The sequence below is a fragment of the Chaetodon auriga genome, chromosome 3, assembly GCF_051107435.1.
Source record: "Chaetodon auriga isolate fChaAug3 chromosome 3, fChaAug3.hap1, whole genome shotgun sequence".
Classification (NCBI taxonomy): Eukaryota; Metazoa; Chordata; class Actinopteri; order Chaetodontiformes; family Chaetodontidae; genus Chaetodon; species Chaetodon auriga.
The window spans coordinates 17,080,556-17,096,769 of NC_135076.1; the positions used below are offsets into that span (position 1 = coordinate 17,080,556).

At 44.1% G+C, this 16,214-nt stretch overlaps 1 protein-coding gene across 29 annotated transcripts in view; it reads left to right on the forward strand.

The window, feature by feature from the left end:
• adgrl2a (adhesion G protein-coupled receptor L2a) overlaps window positions 1-16,214 on the forward strand; it is a 97,015-nt gene that overhangs the window by 64,897 nt on the left and 15,904 nt on the right. For all 29 annotated transcript variants that reach the window (XM_076725844.1, XM_076725862.1, XM_076725859.1 and 26 more), the window contains 10 exons: window positions 6,606-6,902; window positions 7,687-7,790; window positions 8,762-8,947; window positions 9,523-9,561; window positions 11,602-11,785; window positions 12,528-12,650; window positions 13,094-13,299; window positions 13,948-14,118; window positions 14,769-14,978; window positions 15,769-15,989. In XM_076725844.1, coding sequence (XP_076581959.1) covers window positions 6,606-6,902; window positions 7,687-7,790; window positions 8,762-8,947; window positions 9,523-9,561; window positions 11,602-11,785; window positions 12,528-12,650; window positions 13,094-13,299; window positions 13,948-14,118; window positions 14,769-14,978; window positions 15,769-15,989 — 1,741 coding nt within the window. The remainder of the gene's footprint in view (window positions 1-6,605; window positions 6,903-7,686; window positions 7,791-8,761; window positions 8,948-9,522; window positions 9,562-11,601; window positions 11,786-12,527; window positions 12,651-13,093; window positions 13,300-13,947; window positions 14,119-14,768; window positions 14,979-15,768; window positions 15,990-16,214) is intronic.

Consider the following 16,214-nt stretch of genomic DNA (forward strand, 5'->3'; position numbering starts at 1 on the left):
ACTGTGCACGCACAAAAACAGGACAAAGACGGCCATCATGCACATCACACATCACCCAGTTTTGTCATTCAGTTTACAACCGTGTTTACATTTAAGTGACATTATTCCACCGAAAGATTTTGCATGAAACCTATTTTGCCTCTGATTGGCATTGTGCAAAGTGCAGCCGATGTAAGCTACCTATCCGAGTGAAAAATGTTGTTCCTGCTGCAACGTCTCTGTGGCTCTCTCTCGTGTTCTTTCCTGTCGACCTGAACTCCTGGTGGTTGTTGTCAGGATCACGCTGATGTTGACTGACTACACAAGCCAGAACCAGCTCAAATCAAACACCTCACTGTGCACAGCAATCTGCTCAAAACCGCCAGGAGTGTGTGTAGAAATCCCCCAAAGTGACCTGCAACCTTAAACCAGTGTGTGGGTCGCAGTGACGGGTTAATTCAACAAGTCCTTTATTTTGTTATAGCCCTTAAAGGTGTCCCTGAGTCCCAGAATTTTGCCCAGCTTACTGATAATGTTTTGAGCTGTGCGAGCTGGGAAGAATTTCTGAGATGCTCGGGCACAGCTGTGGAGTGTACCTTTAGCTAAAGGCCTCATTCTTCAGCGCTGGACTGCAGGATCTCCCTATATGCCAGCTTCCATTCTTTATTCCTCCCATGTAGCTTTTTTAACCAGCGTTTTATGATATACTGTGACATTATTCTGTCTACACCGTGACCCTCAGGTCTCATTCTTGGTTACGATATAGGGTGAATTTAACTTGGGCAATAAAAGGGGGGAAATCCCACGATGGGGATTTACAGTCTTGTTCACAATGTCTCTGGTTTTACATCGTGGGATAATACCTAAGCAGCCAGTATCTGGTGGCAGCGACGTCTGCTCAGGACACGAGGCCAGGAGGTCACCTGTTTCCTCTGAAACCGGATCTTGATCTCTGCGGCTCCTCCTGCACCGAACATCATAACACACGAGGGCCAGTTGTTTCCAGACAAGGTAGAACATTTCACCCCTCATCCCAAAAACACACCTCAAGAGAATGTTTTCTCGCGCTCCCAAGCTGCTTGTCACCACTGCCGCTGCACACAGTGCGGCCAAGTGATCTTCACTGTCAGCGAGCAAGTATGTGGGCAACAGCAAACCCGGGGTTATGATTTAAAATGTCACAAAGAGTTGTTTTACATAAAAGAGAGTGAGGACGGGGGGTGTGATTATGGTTACACTGAGCCCTATAGCCAAGGGGATCCACAGTCTCTTGTTTGATTACAGCCTGACTGTGAAACAAGGCGTATTAAAAGAATTATTACTCAGACATCACAATGGTCCCCCATCACTCCCTGACACACGCCTTTGAGGAGATTTATTTCACACAGGCCTGATTATTGTGTCGATGTGTGTCTGTGTTTCTCTAATCTGGTTCGCGTGCTTGCATGCTTATGTATGTGCATCTGTTTGGAAGTGTGTCTGTATCTGTGTGTGTCTGTGTGTGTTTGTATGAACACCTCTGAAACAGACACCCTCCTGTGTGCACGGCATTAAATATCAGTCTGCTCGGCACACTTTGAGTTAACGCTTGAAATTTGAGGCACGTACAGTACAGAGAAAGCTGCAAGGAGGGGGAAAAAAACTGTAGTCTGGCAGCTGCTGTGTCTGTTCTCTATACTTTGGTGTCATTCTGTGTGTGAGGGTGCATATGAGTGTGTACACGCGTTTCTAAGCGTGCATGTGTGTGAGTGTGGGAGTGCACTCTGCCTGCCTGTGTCCGTATGAATCAATGCGTTTGTATTGTGGGAAACAGAAATATTGGAGACAGCAGTAAATAACATAATCCAACTATTAGGTTTTGTTCCCTAAGACATGGACGTATACTGTACACACCCTCACAAGGACATGACTCATGGGAAATTATACGAATTTTCACTCAGCTTTCTTCATATTTACTGCTGATACACAAGCAATCACACGCCGTGTTCCCCTCCACAGCTACAAATGCAGCGCAGAGTGAAAGACGTGTAATCCAATTTCCTTTGTGTATTATTGTTATTATTGGTAGATATCAAAATGCATCACAAACGTGTTATAAATCATCACACTATTTCATACTCAAGAACAGCTTCCATTTCCATATGAACTTGCAGGCAAGGGTGCATCTAGAGAGGGCTGACTGAAATGCATGTTTGAAGCGGAGACATTTCAGCAGCGGCATTAGCAGGAGAAGCAATTTACACATTATTTTTTCATAGTTCAACACCTTATTTCAATTAACCTGCGCTCTGTGCCGAATGACTTGAAAGCTGATGGTTTACTCTTGTATTTTCCATCCACTAGATCCTCTTGGCCCCCTCACAAAAGACTGAGTGTGGGGCCCCTTCTGATGGCAGAAACAGACTTTGTTTGAGGTTCCACTGACTTGTTAACTTTTGCTGTTCCTCTTCCATTAGGAGGTGATTACCACCCAGGAGCCACCTTTCATCATGTGCAAAACACACGGTTCTTTTACTTCAGCTCAGTCTCCCACTAAAACATCATCACGAGATTGTTCCATGACGGAGCAGAGGATAGAGGAGGGGGACGAGCGAGACCTAATAATTCTTTTTAACTTTTCATGTGGCAAATTAGCTGAAACTAATGCTAAATGTGTGTTCCCTCACCATTTTTTGCCCACCTCCCTCGCAAGATAAACAGCACCTGGTAATGTGTATGAAACATTACCCTGATGAACAACCATGCGGTGCCTACTGAAAGTGAAGCCATTAAGCATAATATAAAAGACACACACGCTGTCGGTTTTCATTTGTCACCCCGGCATGACTACTGAGTCCTGCTAAAGTCTCATCTTGTCTCCCTGTGTGTGTGTGTGTGTGTGTGCGCGTTTGTGCGTGTGTGTGTTCCTGAGTGCTTACGTGGCAAGCCGTCCTCCTCTCCTGGATTCCCGTCCCATTGTCTGCCTTCAGTCCCAGACCTATAACAGGAGCGCTGAAATACATATAAGTGCAACAACGCGTGGGCGTCGAATCACACAAAGAGGTTATGAATACGTCTGTCCTGACTATCGGCGGTACTTTGGAGAATATCGCTCCACGCGCTCACACTCTATGACAGCTAATTGAAGGTTCCCCTTGGGCTGAGTGCAGCAGAGACATAATAATCAAGGATCCTGTCCTGGTTTCGCTATATAGCCCAAACATGGGATTTGCTGCTTTTGTCATAATCAAAGGAGTATTGCACAGGGAAGGTATTCAGCGGTGTCACAGCAGAAAGCAGAAAATGTTTGGTCCACGTTATGAATCACAAAAGCTATAGAAAAGACTGCTGCAGCACTACCAACAGATCAATACCCATCCCTCACAGTGACTGCTTATAAACTTATCCACTTAGACATCTCTGTGAAGAAGTGACTGCCTGAGCGGAGTGTCCATTTTAATACCTATGGGTTAATTCCTCTCAGCTTTCACTGGCTCAAATTAAACTGAGCTACAGCATAAAGGTAATAAGATTATTGTGTTGCTGGCAGGATTACGGGCTGACACGCTATGTACACAGGAACAGCAGCGGTCAGAGAGGCGCCATTGTTTATGCGCGAGTCTCTGTGGGAAGACAGCATCCACATTAGCATCTTTTTCACTCGCGAAAGAGGATTAGTTTGTATCATAAACATGAAATGAGACCCCCCCAACAGGATTATTTTAGCCCTTTCGCTTGTGTCCTTTTCATAATATTTCTTGTTAATTAAGCTCTTTAATGTACAGCTGTATTCTATGGTGGTGCGCACTGAGAACAACCTTTTTTTTTTAGCAATTCCAGCCGAGCTTTTATGTCTCATGCAGCACAGACGCTGGCTCAGTGAATCCACCCCACGCCCTTTTCCAAAAGCTGAAGCCATCCAGTTTGCTTTGCCGCAAACTCTCTCTCCAATGGAACGCTTCAGGAAAGCCGAGCCCATTAGTCGGTATTAACCAGTTCTAACATTAATTACCCCCACAGTTTCAACACTGATAGCAGGTAGCACTGAAGAAATGAAAGGAAAAAAAACTTCAAAGTGATTTATTTGTACATGTTGTAACTAGAGCATGGAGCTCAACATCCCAGCGAGTCATGACAAGCGGCCCTCTTGAGTGAGGTGTGTAAACAAGATACAGTTGTTAGTCGACATGCAGAAGGAATGTGCTCGGATTATGGCAGATGTCTCTGTGATTTATTGGCTGGGGTCGGGAGCCCTTTATCTTAAATCATGGTGCCGAACAGGGATTCATTTTCGTTTTATTTCTGTCTGGATTCTAAACTCCCCACCCATGCGGGGCTGGATCTTATCATTATCATCTTTCATAATTTGGAAGAGAGGAAACCTATAAAGGGCCCCACGGTTTATTGGGAATCTTCTGGACATTTGCCAAGCAACCCTGACCCAGATGTTTAAAAAGAAACAATGATAATCATTTACAAACTATGCCGACACACGCATTGATTTTCTTGAGACGGAGCTGCGACGCTTCATGCTGCCGAGTGTAAACTTAACCATACATTAAGGTAAAAAGCCAATTTTTTTTGTGCGTGTGCGAGACTATTGCTTTCACCTCTGAGTCATGAAAAAAAAAACAACGGTTATAGCAATAAAAGGGTATTGGTGCAGAATAGAGACGGGCATTTCTCCCAGCCAGTTAAATGCTAGTGCTGAAAGGACACTAAGCACAGGTTGTCTCTCAACCGCTGTGACAGGCCGTGCAGCCGAGAATTTCACTGTGTTGAGTAAAAGGATACAGGTGGGGGTGGAGGGACGAGAGAAGAGGAGGCTGAGGTGAAGCCAGCCAGCCAAATCTGCCTTCAGCTCAGTGTCAAAACAGCCAGTCAGCTGTGTACACCTTCATGTCGCCCGCTTGTGTGTGCGCGTGTGTTTGTGTGTATGGAGTTCTATACCCCCATCACCAGGAGGGAGCACACAGAGTCATCTCCTCTGGTCAATAGAGCCTAATTCGCCACAGGTAGCAGCCAACCTCAAAGGCGATTTCCCTTCAGCTCAACTGCGCTGAAGCCTCTCATCCACACCGTGGGGCCTATGGTGATAGTGGCAGTGGTGTGTGTGCGTGTTGGTGGGGGGGTTTGCTGCTATCAGCCGGACCCATTATCCAATGGAGGCAATAGATACGGAGGTGTTGCTGCCTGGGGTCTGGCTGCCTCTCCTCCAATCCACCGGAAGACAGAAACTGTCTTCTCATTCTCCAACTTGGCCCCATTGTTTCTGAATTTTCCTGTCATCGTCCTCCACGTGTGCCTCTACTTTCCACCATCCCCCCTCCCTCCCTCTCTCTCTCTCTCGTTCCCCCTTGTCCTGCCTCTGACTCCCTCCTCTTTTTGGCTCTCTGTCTCTGCGATGTTTTCAGTACCGGTTGTACTACTGAGAACGTCTGTGCTCGGCTCAAGCAGTGTAACAGCACCTCTTCACATTCTCTGCATGCTCTACAGGCAGCCTAATGGAGGAAATCAAAGTACTCAAATACGATTAGATTCACTATGCACATTGCATTCCAATCAGAGCTCCTTTCATTGATATAGCTTATCCTTGTAAATTCAACTAACAAATACTTTTTTTAAGGGGGGGGGGCAAGCTTTCTTTTCGTACTTGGAGATGTGGAGCAGATTTATATGGAATAGTTAGTGTTTATCAACATTTCATCTATGAAACTCCCTCATGTTCGACTTTTATGAAATGTAATTACAGTGCTGCTCACACTTCTCTGGTGTATCACATGAAAAATGTCTTCGTAGTTTTTCCTTAGTGGCTCATGTTAAATGTAAGGAGTGCACTATTTTTTCCTTTCCCAGGACTGAAACATATTGTTTTTGCCTGGGGCATTGCATGAGTTACTGCACACCTGCTTTATCAGAGTATGAGTTGTAGCAAGAAACAACTGTAAAATGAATGCTCAGGCACCATAGCGACGCATACAGGTTCTGTGTTGCTCTAGTGAAATTTAATCAGCCATGCCACAAAATCTCCCAGGCAAGAATGATTGCCAGGCAGGAGGATGTTACTGTAATTATTGTCTTGTTCGCTGCAGACTGAGTGCCTTGGATGAACCATAGTCAATGGGAAGGCAAATACGCTTGTTGCACAAAGCACTTAGCGGCAATTTACACAACAGGATACTTGGATGTATAAGCATTACAGTGTTGAACATGTTGAGAAAAAAAGTTAGGAGTCTTCTTTACAGAGGGGCAGCTGTGAAGGTTTAGTGGCACATGAGGGCATCTGCCCGCCAGGCGGCCAGTGTTTGAATACCTGCCAAAGTATGTTTAGCAAAATACTTGATATATTCTATATTATGCGCCCCAGGGTTGCCACACTAATGAGCTGACCTCACGCTGCAACTGCAGGTCAAGCTAGTCAAGTTAAAATCAATTTTATTTCCACAGTCCCATATTGCAAACTGTCTATTTTTTAATTTTTATCCACAGACTGCATCTTGTTTTCATAAAGACCGATAAATATGTGTCCCAGTGAGGATCCATAAATCATGAGAAGAGATAATGTTTTTTTCCCCACTGTGCTGCACACCATCACAAACAGTGCTCCGCAGAAACATAACACCTCTGTATCCTCTGTCTCTTCACAGCTCCGCCACTGTCAGAAGTCACCACGTCGCCTCAGCCTCAGAGAACTACAACCACCACCACAACAACCACAGTGCACTGGGGTGTGGCCAACACTACCACCACAACAGGGCTCAAGGAGGGCAGCAGGGGAGCGCCCAAGCCGCCTCCTGTGATTCCACAGACTACTTCCCCGCCGCCCCTCGAGTCCTTCCCTTTACCTGAGCGCTTCTGCGAGGCCACCGAGAAAAGAGACATAACGTGGCCTCAGACCCAGAGGGGCATGCTCGTGGAGCGACCTTGCCCCAAGGGAACACGAGGTAAACAGGGCTACCGCTCACCTCAGGGCCGCGTGCTTGCTGCTTTCAATATGACCTGAGGCGTCCCAAGGGAGCGTCCCTGAGTTTGTTAGATTCGTCTGATACTCGCGCACACAAGGATGGAGCACCGATTGTAGTATGTGAAGTATGTGTTCAGGGAATCGGCGAAGACAGTTTATAATGGCGTTAAGTTTTGGCTGTGTCACTGCAGGTCGAAACATGATTTAGCAATCTGTAACGGCTGTGTCGCAGAGGAGCCGGCTCAGCTGTGTCTCCTGCAGCTTGTGTGGAGACGTGCATCCCTCATTTGATTGTGTGTGAAATCGCGTTAGCGCTCTGAGTTCATCAGCCACGGGGCTAATTAGGACTGGGGAAAAAAAAAAAATGCTCCCACTTTGTAGCAAAAACAGGAGCAAGCTGTTGAAAATATTTTCAGGAAATAACGTTGCAGAGACAGAATTGGTGACTTTAAGATGTTTGGAGTTTTACTGTATCCTACAGTGGCAGTTTCATTTGTCGTTCGACGGCGTTCAGTCTTACCTGTGAGAAAACAAAACATCCTTCGGGGCTGACATTTCAGTGCGTGCACACCAGCAGACATCTTCTGCCTTCATATTTGTATAAAAGATCTAAATTTGCATGTTTGTAAATTTCTTGTTTGGGAGCAGGTTCCTCTTATTATCTGCATCCTTGTCCTTTGTTGCCCTGTAAAGGACTTCATGGGAAAACAGATTTGATTTGACTTAATTGAACATGACTATTCTGTTTTTGTTTTCCCTGTCAGGCACAGCCTCTTATTTATGTGTCCTTTCCACTGGGGCCTGGCACCCGAAGGGCCCTGATCTCAGCAACTGTACCTCCCACTGGGTCAACCAAGTAGCCCAAAAGGTTTGTATGTGCTCTGCCTCGCTGTTTTCCCTCTAAGCGGAATGCGCTACTTCAAAACATAGGGGGGTAGCCAAAATAATGGAAACACAGCCTTGGAAATGATTTCTATACTGGTGCGACGTCATCTCAGTCACGGAGATGGCAGCGAGGATGGTCGGATTGGCTTGAAAGCTGCATTTGTCAGTTATGAAAGAGGTCTGGAAACGAGGACCTTGATTTGTGTGTTTTCCAAAAACAACTAAAAAAAGTAAAGACTGGGAAGCCTTATATGTTAAGGAAAATTATGACAGAGACAAACTACAACAAAAAAGAGGTTTAGCATAAAGCCCAGAGAGATGTTTGACAGGCATAGATTTGGTGTAATAGTATGTATATATTAGCTTTGCCTCAGAGTTAAACGCCTTTTTATATGAAATAATATTTTCTCTTCCCCCTGTGCCAGAAATGTGTCCCTGAGATGTAGAAGCAGATAAAGCAAGCAGCTCTCATTGTACCTGTTTTTTTAATAATAATAATAATAGTAATAGTAATACTTTATTTATATAGCACCTTTCCAAAACCAGGTTTACAAGGTGCTTTACTGAGTAAAAACAGCAAACAACAGGACCCATTAAAGTGTTAATCATAAAAACAATAAGACGAACAACAGCACCGTCAATAAAAGCAATAAAACAAAGTAATAAAACAAACGAAAAAATGAAAACAGTAAAAACAAATGGTGTGAGAAGTTAAGACAGAAGGATCACACGAAGGCTGGACTATAAAACCCACCGTAACTTAGCACACAGTGAAAAACTGCCACCATGGCAACTTCTCCTCCGTGAAGAAAACATTAAACCTCCGTTTCACAACTGGCATTTCAAGGACTCACTCAGGTGTGATTTGATGTCAGAAGCCGAGCTGTAAAGAACTCTCCAACCCTGTCTTCTTGCATTCATGTGAACATTATTCACTGCCACCCCCCCTCGCAGATCCGCAGTGGGGAAAATGCAGCAAACTTGGCCAACGAGTTAGCCAAGCACACCAAAGGCCCCATCTTCGCCGGGGACGTCAGCTCCTCGGTGCGCCTGATGGAGCAGCTGGTGGACATCCTGGATGCTCAGCTGCAGGAGCTCAGACCCAGCGAGAAGGATTCTGCAGGGCGCAGCTTCAACAAGGTAACCGCATTCGGCAGAAAAATGCCTCCCTCGTGTCACTGAACGCGCTACATTAAGGTAAATACTGAAGCCGTTTTTCTCACCAGCTCTGTCGTTCCGCGCCGCACCGACACGATGAATGACAAATGCGTAAAGGAATACAGAGCTCCCCAGAATAATGCAGTAATATGTGCAGTGGTTGTTATTGTTTGTCACATGCATTCATTCTTTTCAAGTTGAGGGAAACTGTGACAAAGACAAAACAAAGAGAGCAGTTACGTTCTTTTACACTCCGGCACGTAACAGAGATCTGCGTTCATGGCAGGATTTGTGGTATTGGCCGTAATGTGGTACTTCTATGAAGTGTCAGAGGGCTTTGAGAGGAACATACAGCGTGTCATAATATGCGAGTGAAAGCCTTTACTCTTCGACCTGCAGGTAAACAGGGCAGCGGCGCCTGAGACAGTGCAGCAGGCGATGGGGAGTAGCTGTATCAGTCATTCAGTAGTTCAGTAAAAGCTCCTACAAAGCTCATGAACTTGTGTAAAATTATGTCTCTATTTTTTATCTGTTCTTTTTCTTTTCTAATAAAAAAGCTTCAAAAGCGAGAAAGGACATGCAGGGCATACATGAAGGTACTGGAGCAAAGCTTCTGCCCACTCTGCTTGCTGCCATCCCCTCCTCTTCCCCTGTGCCACTGTATACGCCCCGGCCACGTTCAACAGCATGTACCCTCTGCACTGTCGTGTACTCCCTCCTCCCTGTGCTTCCTGCTTTTTTTGAGTAATTGCCTTACACACAGACACAATTGCACCCAAAGTGCTTTTTCTAACTCAAAGAGAAGTCATCTTCAATTACCGAGGTGGCGTCTTTACGTGGATGTGTCTCTGTGTGTGTTTTTTTTTTTTTTTTTCTACCCCTCTATGCTTTGGCAGCGATTTTGTTTTTCATTCTGTTTTTCCCTATTGTGTGTTTTCTAAGCGTTTACTCAAGATTGCACGTCTGGATGCGTAACACCACGACTCAAACAAACATCCTGTTCTTACACTCCTCATTATTCATTTGCTGAAGGATTTAGCGCTTTGTTGCAATTTTTGCCTTTATGTGAGAGATCCCTTTGATGTAAAATGCTCCTGAACATGGCATCAAACACAGTTCACTTGCGATTTATCAAACCTTTTATTTTTCTGCAGACCCTCACTTGACCTTTCACCGCATGTTAAATAAAAATTGTGCCTCTTGTTTCACAAAGACATAGGTTTTAGGTCATAGAAGTCATTTAGTTCATAAATTAACGGTGCGAATATTCAGCTCTATCTGGTTAATAGGGTTAGCCAGGTCAAACCATTTTTTCCCCTCTTTTTCCTCGAATGCTATCCGGTTGGGTTCATACCTCAAAGTATTTTGGCCATATATATCCCTCAACCATTAGGGAGATCAGTGTCCTCCACTTGCCACCAAAGTCACCCCTCCCTCAATCCAGATCTCTCCTCCGGGAGGGTATTAAAATGGATCGAGCTAATTAGCCAGTCAACGGCCGTGAGCTCGTAAAAAGAAAGGAAGGAAAGGGAAAAAAAATACATGTATGTAGTCACATAACTCCCCAAAAATGTGACATCATCACTTTCTTTTTTTTAATGTCACAACATTGAGATTTGAAGCCAAAGGTAGCGACAGAGTTATAGAAGTTGCATCAACTTAAATGACAGCATTCATTTGACTAATGACAGCAGGAGAGGATCTGGAGCTTTGAGTCAGCAGTATCTGACATCTGCCATAGTTCATGCAACATCACTACAGCAGCCCCCCACCCTTTCCACCAGCCGTCACCGGCATTGATTACCTGATTAGACACATTGATTTGATTATTTCCTGAAGAAAACCCAGAGTCGTCTGGCTCCTACGCCCAATTTATCCGCCGTCTGCCCTGAGCTGTTCAGGTGGCAGAAAGTGTGCGGATGGAAAAATGTTTTTCTGAAGGAAACAGTTCATTTAAACAACTTAACGTTTTTTTTTTTTTTTGCACACATTTGGTTTGCCCCTTTTTTTTAGTGCTTTTTGCAGCGTGATTTAATGGCTTATTGCACAGTTAAGTATTTGCACTTGATTTCAAGTTGACTGCAGGTCAAAAGTTGAAGAAAAAGAAAGTTTCTATGAGCCGGACACACGCTGATCTTTGCAATTAGAGAATTTTAATTGAGGACAGCTTTTGGTACTTTGATCAGGCCATCTCTTAATATCCTGCTATTGGACAGACCTGATAGGCTCAATACACTGTGACCCTCAGTGTCTGCCCTGATGCAACGTCCTTGAAAGAGAAACTGAATCTGCACCATCCTCAATAACGCTCCTGTTCTTCCCTTCCTCTGTAGTTCCTCCTTCATGATCAATACGATTGCAAAAATGATGTCTTTCTTATTCACTAAATGCCTGTGTTGAATTGATCTTGTCATATATACCATCAAAGATGAATTTCCTTTTAGCCCCCCCTTTTTTTTCCTCACCGCGCTCATTGTAATCCTCACAGATGTGATGCTTCAGCACAGCATTTCATCCATTTCATTTCAGTGTCTGCATGTCACCGTTTTACGCCTGAAAACAAACTCGAGTTGCTCAAGTGTGCACGTTTTTGTGTCGTGTGTTCATTTTTTGTCTGTTTGTCTGGTTCGACGCAGGCCATCGTGGACACAGTAGATAACCTTCTCCGACCGGAGGCCTTGAAGTCCTGGCAGGACATGAACAGCACGGAGCAGACGCACGCAGCCACCATGTTACTAGATACCCTGGAGGAAGGGGCCTTTGTCCTTGCTGACAACCTCATGGAGCCCGCCATTGTCAAAGTTCCTGCAGACAACATAAGTAAGTAAAACAAGAGTTTGTGGTAAGCAAATGACAAGCGTTGTGGATTGATGCGAGCTCAGTTAATTTGATTACTTTCAATTCATTGGGAGAGTAACTCTTGTGATAGGAAAACAAGGCCGCCACATAAAAAAGGACTTTGTTTTCATAATAAGCGTTTAAACCTCGGGGGAACAGAAAAAACGACGCATATTAGGTTTAACGAGTCGCTTACTGACAAAGTGATGAATATCGAACAATTAAATAGACTGGATTCTCTGATTGCGCACGCTTAGTTTATAAATGTGTGCGTCTAGACCTTGTAACTCTATACATTAATGTGAACATTAGCCTGCTGTGGAGTCAGAAAAAGTGCATTGTTTATCCTCAGCCTCCTCCTCTCATTTTCTTCTGCTGTTAGACCGTATAAGGAAGGCCTCTCCTTCGTCTGCTCTGTTGTTTTATTCATATTAGTAAGAGTCTCACTGGGCTGAAATGATCACTTTGTGATTGACGGTTTTATTGTGCAGCTCCCTGCCACAAAGATTTAGTGGTTGAGTCGTTGATGCGTCCTTTGGTCTGTGCCAACATTTCAGTTTGTGTCGAAATGTCAGGAACAAAGCTGTGGAGTCAGTCTGCTCCTCTGCTTCCTTTTAATGCCCTGACGTCCAAGTCAAACAGTCTGAAATGACCAGCATCTCGTTCTCTTGCCTTTTCATCTTTCCTCTCTAACCCATCCTTCTGCCTTCTCTGCACATGGCAGTCCTGGATGTGTATGTGCTGAGCACGGACGGCCAGGTCCAGGATTTTAAATTTCCACAATCCAGCAAGGACGGCATCTCGATCCAGCTGTCGGCCAACACCGTCAAGCTCAACAGTCGGAACGGTAAGCTACGAGAAACGTGCTCAAGATAGGTCTGTAAACTCTGAGAGCGATGGAGTGCTTGTTCAGCGTGCGAGGAACTGGGAAATGTAAGTGCGTGCGTGTTTGACTTTTGCTCCCAGTCAAAAAACAAAGGCTCTGTCTGTATTAGTGTCGGAGCCCAACAAAGGAGTTTATCTCCAAAACCTCAAGCTCTGTGATTTTGGCTGAAAAACGAGAGGCCACTTCTTTCTCTCATTCTTGCAGTTCCTTTGTTGAATATTTTAAATTGAACTACACTGAAATAAACTGGAGTCTTTAAATGTTTTTAGTCCTCTTTCTGTGCATATTTTGTCACCACAGCTTTTTTTTTCTCCGAATGTTTTCTGAATTCTTCTGAAAGCTTGATTTTTTTCAATTTTTTTCCCCCATCTTCCGACCGTCTGTCTCCATCTTTCTCTCTCCAGGAGTTGCCAAGCTGGTTTTTGTCCTCTACAAAAACCTGAGCCAGTTCCTCAGCGCAGAAAACGCCACCATCAAGATGGCCAACGAGGCTTACGGCCGCAACGTGTCGGTGGCCGTCAACTCTGACATCATCGCTGCCTCAATCAACAAAGAGTCCAGCCGTGTATTCATTAATGACCCGGTGATTTTTACCCTGAAGCACACTGATGTGAGTCTCCCTGCTGGAGTGAATGGAGAGGTCATATTAAAAACACCAGGAGGGAACATTCAGAGTAGACAGAGATCTGCTATTTGAATTGTAAATGTCTGGCTAGGTCACTCGCCAGTTTATTTAAGTCATTGAACATCAAATTAAAGGAGTCTTTAGAACCTAAGTGAATTCTTAATGAAAACTAATTCTTTAATCAACATTGGGATATAAATGATACCCATTTTCTTTTATAGTGGGGGAAATTAACTCCTAGATTAGCCGTACAATCTAGGATGAAATTACTGGAGCACCAATTATCTTTCGTCTTTTAAAGTTGTCACTAGAGTTCCCAGAGGGCTGTGCGTGCCTCCATTCTTTATCAGAGAAATTGTGCAATTCCAAAGACATGCTGTCAAACAATTATGCCTCTCTGTTATTAAGGCCTCATATACCCAACTATGCTTCGGTTGATTTGGCAAGCATGTTCCAAATGAGATGCAACATATGAATTGCTTCATAAGAGCTGTGAAGTGAAAAATCCTCATCCATATCAGTGCAGAAAAATGCTTTGTATGAGTAGGGGGTAAATGGCCTCTGTTCTACATGTACTTCAATTTCAGGCAGTCAATTATTTGGACACTTAACCATATCTCTTGTTATCTGCAGATGGAGCGCTACTTCAACTCCAATTGCTCCTTCTGGAATTACTCTGAGAGGAGTATGATGGGCTACTGGTCCACCCAAGGCTGCAAACTCCTGGACTCCAATAAAACACACACCACCTGCTCCTGCAACCATCTCACCAACTTTGCCATCCTCATGGCGCATCGTGAAATAGTATGTCTCCTCCATTTTTTTTTTTATCTCTTTCAAACTGGCCTGTAGCGTTTAGGACTTCTTTTCCACGTCATAAGCAAACACAAAACCCCAAACATTCCTGTTTCTAGGTTTAAATGATGATTATAGTCATCGCAGTGAAAGAGAGACGTTTCTCCATCAACTGTTTAATCCTGTAAAACTCTTCTGTTTGACACACTTCAGTTCTGCACCTGAGCAAACTAGAGCCATTTCCTAAAAATGACAAAAATGTAAAGACTTTAATTAATGTTCTGTGGCTCAGCGTGTTTGAAATTAATTAATGAATTAATTAATTAAGAGAAAGTGAAAGTATCCAGTACTTCACAAGAACATAGATGAGAGAAAAAGTCAGACTAAATTGAAAATAAAAACATAATTCTGTTTAAGAGAAAGATGTTTTTTTTTGTCCATTTAATCATTTTGTGGCCCTCACAGATGTATATCTTTTATGCATATGCCATAGTCACTCATTCACTGTACAGTATAAAAATAGAAAGGAAGTTTAGTGATTTTAATTAGGTCGCATGATCTGAAACATTGAATACAGACATTCCCTCACAGAGCTGAAAGAAAAGCACGCCAGCCTTAAAGCATTTTGTAATTCGCCGTCCGTCTTCTGCTCCTTCCAGGATAAAGGCATAGTGCACGACCTGCTCCTGACCGTCATCACTCGGGTCGGGATCGTGGTGTCCCTCGTCTGCCTCAGCATCAGCATCTTCACCTTCTGCTTCTTCCGGGGCCTGCAGAGCGATCGCAACACCATCCACAAAAACTTGTGCATCAATCTCTTCATCGCGGAGTTAATATTCCTAATTGGTATCGATATGACGGAACCCAGGGTAAGCCGGAACGATTGCACCCCATTGATTTGGTTTTGATTCATTCCTGCTCACTTTATCTCCTCTCACCCCCAAAACAAAACAAAAGACCCTTTCAGAGTGAAATGGATGAGACTTAAAGCATTGTTTGTTTCTAACCTCCTCTGCTTGTCCCTGACATGACATGAGCGGGACAGCACCATTAATATAGATTACTAAGGAGCCATGTCTTCCTCTTGACGGGTCTTTTTTCCTCTTTCACTCACAGCCACAGTTGCCATGGCACAGCCAGCATCCATACTGGGTTTTTTTATTTGTTTTTTTTTTTAACGTTCTTTCACCTACATTTTCCCTCCAATCTCTAGAAGCACAAAAACGTTTTTTTCCACATACAGCTGGGAATCAAAGGCTCAAATGCTGAGCGAGATGATTAAATCTACTGACTCTAACCTTACAATCGGAATGCCATTTAAATTTCTATCGTGCTGATGGAAAGTTAAACCTGTGCGTAGTCAGAGCCCATGTGGTGAATGAATATTCATTACCCCTTTCCAGCAGTTTCACTGATATGTGTTCCACTGAATGGGTGGGGCAGCAGTGGTGAATGTCGTCTTTTCAGTGGATTTTAATAAAAGATGGGCTGTATGATATACAATTTTCAATAAAGAAAGTGCTATGGAGATACCTCTTGTCATGCTTAAATCATTTTTGTACCTCAGGTTAATCTAAAAAGCTCTCATTTTATTAGCACTGTGATCATATTGTTTATTCTTGCCTCTCCTTGAATGTTCTGCGCTTGTGTGAATCTCAGATCGGATGTGCCATCATCGCCGGGATCCTCCACTTCTTCTTCTTGGCCTCCTTCTCCTGGATGTGTCTTGAGGGGGTCCAGCTGTACCTCATGCTCGTGGAAGTCTTTGAGAGCGAATACTCAAGGAAAAAGTACTACTACGTGTCTGGTTACCTCTTCCCCGCCATCGTGGTCGGTGTCTCCGCAGCTATCGACTACAGCAGCTATGGGACCGACAAAGCGTAAGTGCAGCTTTCTGAACAAGCCCTTGGAAATGCAGAGCAGACACGCTGGATGCTACTACTGTGTGGGCTTACCTGCTGTGTCTGTATGTGGCAGCTTTTGAAAAGAAATCTACTCATCATTTCTGCCAGCGCCTTATGTGCCTCTCTGGAGACTACGGCAAAAACATTTGAGCTCCTTTTGCCAGGGATGGCGAAAGGAGCTGTTCAATTTTTCATGTCATT